General features: G+C 47.5%; 1 protein-coding gene across 1 annotated transcript in view; it reads left to right on the top strand.

The window, feature by feature from the left end:
- Nucleotides 1-2,596, top strand: part of AFAP1L2 (actin filament associated protein 1 like 2) — a 27,030-nt gene that overhangs the window by 7,344 nt on the left and 17,090 nt on the right. Inside the window, exon 5 of the mRNA XM_017728604.1 lies at nucleotides 1,853-1,943. Within this exon, the coding sequence (XP_017584093.1) occupies nucleotides 1,853-1,943 (91 nt within the window). The remainder of the gene's footprint in view (nucleotides 1-1,852; nucleotides 1,944-2,596) is intronic.

Below are 2,596 nucleotides of genomic sequence, written 5' to 3'. Positions count from 1 at the left end.
GAGACAAAACAAATACCTTCTGGGGCAGCCAAGGTGCAGTCCCACCTATTCTCTGTTGGCTTCCATTGTCTGTGGGAAACAAAACGGAGCAGCCCCTTCCCTGACAGTTGTGGGATGGAGTCAAAAAAACCCCACAGCATTTCTTTGTGTAGGCAATTTGTTTATGGCCAGCACAAAGCTGTGAGCTGGCTACACACAGGAGACCACCACAGATGGCAATTACAGACACATTTCCTAGCCAGGGAAGGGATTAAGTAAAGCCTTGGAGTGGCTGGGTTTGTTTTTTTTCTTTAATGTAACACATTAGGACAAGAAGTTCCTAAACCTTTTAAGTGTTTGGAGGGCAAGTGTTTTCCAGCAGTGTTCTACGTGGCTCTGGAAGGAAAGTTCAGTCTGCTCACAGCATCTGGCAGACCCATGTAAGAAGGAGTTTTAGCACTGGAGGAGTTTGGGAGGTTGGTGGAGCCACGGGCAGCTCGCCCACGTGGGAACAGACATGTGACTTTGGTGTGGTCAGGGTTCCTTGCTCCCACAGACTCAGCAGCTTCCCTTTGTGGGCAGCTGCTGGCCAGAAAATCCTTTCCTTCAAAGCTTCCTTTCTGCTTCTGGGCACCAGTAGCTGCTGGTGGAAACATCCGGGGCAGGATGGGCAGCTTTGCACCTGCATTTGATGACATTGGCATGACCTGCAAAGGACTGATCTTGCCTTAGCTGTGCCCTGCAATGCTGATGCACAGCTGGCCCCTCTTCCCTAAGCCCCCAGGAGCAATCATGTGGGCTGGCACAATGCATTATTCTGACCTTCAACCTTGCTCTCTCTGCAGAGAGAGCTGCTTTTGTGGTCCTCCTCCTGGGGAGAGTGGGGCTTTAACCCTGAGCATCCCATCAGGGTTTGCACAGCCTCAGTCGGGTCAGCTGAAGCATTGTGAGCCAGAGCAACCTGTTGTCACATGTCTGGGGGTGGTTTGACCTCGGTGAGGAGTAGGGACACCTCGTTGGGAACAGGGGGATGCTCCTGTCAGGTCAGGGTGGGAGATAGGATGCCAGGTATTTGGGAAGAGAATAAGCTCTGTGCTCATCCTACTGATCTGTTCTTGCTGCTGCTCTGCTGTCTCATGTCCAACATCTGTGTGAATCACCTGAAAAGTAAAAAGTTTGTTTTGTAGCTTTTTTTTTCCCCCCCTCACATATTGGTATTTCTAAGGGATCAAGGCATGTGTTTCCTGCCAGCCCTTGCTTGTGTTTAGGGAGGGGTTTGGCAGGCACCACAGGGATTTTCCAGCACTTGGACTCTTTTCAAAGGCTTATTTTCCATTGGTGTTGTTTATCCATTTCCTTCATTTTTTGTTAAGAGCACAATTAAAGATTCACAATATAGTTCCTAAAGCAGAGATTTTTAACTGTTGGTTTCTATCAGTCAGAGACTTGGAGACATGACCAGAGACTGCTCAGTTTAAGCTTTCAGTGTAAAGCCAGGGTTGCACCAATTGTCCTCCCTTCTGGTTCCCTGATAAGATAATCCATAGAACAGAGGGCCATCCCCAGCTATGACGGGGAGCTTAGGGGGGTCAGTGCAGCAGGCAGAAATCTCAGTTGAGGGACAGGCCGATGGGTTGCAACCGCTACTATGAGTTGATCTTCCCAGGGCTTTTAGCAATGTGAAAGAAAGTAACATTTGTGATGCAATTAGAGAGTAATTTCAATTTATATTCGAGTTAACTGTACCACATCTAAAAGATCTCATCCACTGGGATGCACTTGAGTGCTAAAATTAAAGGAAAAAGGATGCCCCATTGTTTTCAAGGATTTGTTTTACCTTAAATAATGTTTTTTTAATGTGTTTATTCTGCAGATTCTCGAAACAAAACAACCTCCGGTCCCCAAGATTGAATCCCCAGAGGGATATTACGAAGAGGCTGAGCCCTATGACATCTCTGTAAATGGTATATCCCAGCTAACCCTTGGGAGGGGGTTCATGTGGGAGATGGAGGACTTGAGGTTTATGAGAATCAGTAAATGAAAGCACAGATATTTCATACAGCTTTTGGGAAAAAAATTGTTTTCTGCTGCTCATCGAACTTGATATTACAGACTTAATGCTAGTTGGAAAGCAAAGACTACTGAATCACTCCAATTTTTAACTTTCCTGTAGAAGTAAGTAATATGCTTGGGTCAGGATAACGTCACTGTAAAATGTTACAAACCATTGCAGGTTCTCTTTGTCTTGGTGGCTTTCTGGCAGATAGGCTGCAGTCAAACCCAAGTCTCTGCTCAGGACTGAGTGGTGAAGCTGTGGTGGCTTGCATTCGTGTCCTAGTGCTCTAATTGTCCCCTTGAGGCTCAAAATCCGTGGCTCTGCTGGTCTGTTGGGAGTGATAACCATTTTTATAATTGGCTCTTTATTCAGCTCTGTCTCTTGTGGCAGTTTAACCATCTGTAAACTTGATTAGAAAGCCACACTTCATATGAGGGGACAGCGTGTGGCTTCCCTTGCACACGCTCACCGCCTGGGACAGCACCCCCAGCCATGTCCTGGAGCAGTGCCACCCATGCCTGTCCCCTGCGGGCTCCCCACCCCTCCGGGAGGAGGCTGCTG

The sequence above is a fragment of the Corvus brachyrhynchos genome, unplaced genomic scaffold (genome assembly GCF_000691975.1).
Source record: "Corvus brachyrhynchos isolate BGI_N302 unplaced genomic scaffold, ASM69197v1 scaffold783, whole genome shotgun sequence".
Classification (NCBI taxonomy): Eukaryota; Metazoa; Chordata; class Aves; order Passeriformes; family Corvidae; genus Corvus; species Corvus brachyrhynchos.
This window is presented reverse-complemented; position numbering and strand designations above follow the sequence as displayed.